This window comes from Nothoprocta perdicaria, unplaced genomic scaffold (assembly GCF_003342845.1).
Source record: "Nothoprocta perdicaria isolate Ctin4 unplaced genomic scaffold, notPer1 scaffold_67, whole genome shotgun sequence".
Taxonomy (NCBI): Eukaryota; Metazoa; Chordata; class Aves; order Tinamiformes; family Tinamidae; genus Nothoprocta; species Nothoprocta perdicaria.
Genome location: NW_020455943.1, coordinates 600,513 through 601,858, shown reverse-complemented (window position 1 = coordinate 601,858; position 1,346 = coordinate 600,513). Strand labels below are relative to the sequence as shown.

General features: G+C 66.9%; 1 protein-coding gene across 1 annotated transcript in view; it reads right to left on the bottom strand.

The window, feature by feature from the left end:
• The window catches only part of LRIG3 (leucine rich repeats and immunoglobulin like domains 3), a gene marked incomplete at its 5' end in the record, with an annotated part of 43,247 nt that extends 42,462 nt beyond the window's left edge, over positions 1–785 (bottom strand). Inside the window, one exon of the mRNA XM_026050282.1 lies at positions 637–785. Coding sequence (XP_025906067.1) covers positions 637–785 — 149 coding nt within the window. The remainder of the gene's footprint in view (positions 1–636) is intronic.
• Between the last annotated feature and the right edge of the window lie 561 nt (positions 786–1,346).

Here is a 1,346-nt window from a genome sequence, read left to right as displayed (position 1 = left end):
TTTTTTTTTTTTTTTCTTTTTTTTTCCTGAAAGTTCCTGATAATTTATGTTTTGTCCGTAAAAGTTTGTCACTGAAAGTAAATTTTCTGCACGCAGCATTTCGGGTCGCGTTACTATGAATTCAGCAAGTCTGCCTCAGCGAATTAAAAATAGCAACTTTCGGCACTTACACAAGTATTTCACCCACAACTCTTGCTGAACGAAATCAGGAGTAAGAACCGCACAAACAAAACTCGGACCGATAGAACTTTTTTTCCCCTCCGACACACAAAGTGTCTGGAACGCGATAAGAACCTGACGGCTATTGTACTTTTTTTCCAAACAATCGCCAGAAAAACTTTCCCTCCCGCCTTTCCCAAGTTTTCCCCCCGCCCCGCTGCCGCAGCGCAAGTTTTTCTCGGGCTCCCGCTCCGCGCCGACCCGATGCCCGGCACGACCCGCGTGGGCGCACGCACACTTCCTCGCACTTCCCACCCACCCCCCGCCCGCAGCCATGCCGGGACCACCGCGCCCCTCGCAACGGGCGCTTCCCTCCCCAAAACGCCGTTCCTCCCCGGCCGCTCCCGCACAGCCGAGCCGCCGCCAGACGGAAGATGGCGGTGGCGCCCCCCCGGCCCCGGCCGCCCCGCTACTCACAGCTGCACCGCGCCCCGCGGCAGCCGCTCGGGCACGCGGCTCAGCTCCCGGCGGCTGCAGGCGACGAGGTGCCCGGCGCAGCGGCAGGGCGCGGGGCAGCGGCCGGCGCCGCGGCCCCCGGGCACCAGCAGCAGCAGCAGCAGCGGGAGGGCAGCGAGGGTCGCGCGGGGCCGGGGCATGGCGGGCTGCGCGCCGCGTCCCTCGCACTCCCGCACTGACAGAGACGGGCGCAGCGCGAGCTCTTAGAGCGGCCGGCGGCTCCCGCTCATGCCCCGGAGCCGCCGCGAAGGGGGGAAGACGCTGAGAGAGAAGAGGAGCGGGGGTTAGAGAAAGAAGGGGAGAAAAAAAGAAGGGGAAAAAAAAAAAAAAGAGGCCGGGGGGTCCGGTGGGGGTGCGCAGCGCCGCGGCCGCCGCCAGCCACTCCGCAAAGTTTGGGCCGCCCCAGCCCGCCCCCGAGCGGCGCGCGAGCCCCGAGCGGCGCGGGGCGGCCCGCGCGCAACCCCCTCCCTCCCTTCCTCCCGCCCGCCTGCCCGCCATGTGACGGCGGCGGGGCCGGGCCGGGAGCACCTGGATGGAGCCCCCGCTGCGCCCTTCCCTCCGTGGCGGCGGCCGCGGGGTGGCCCTGGCGCAGGACCAAGCGCCTGCGCTGGTGTTTGGCCAGGGCGCCGAGGGCACCGCGCACCTGGGGGGCTGTGCGGCCAGCCCTTGCC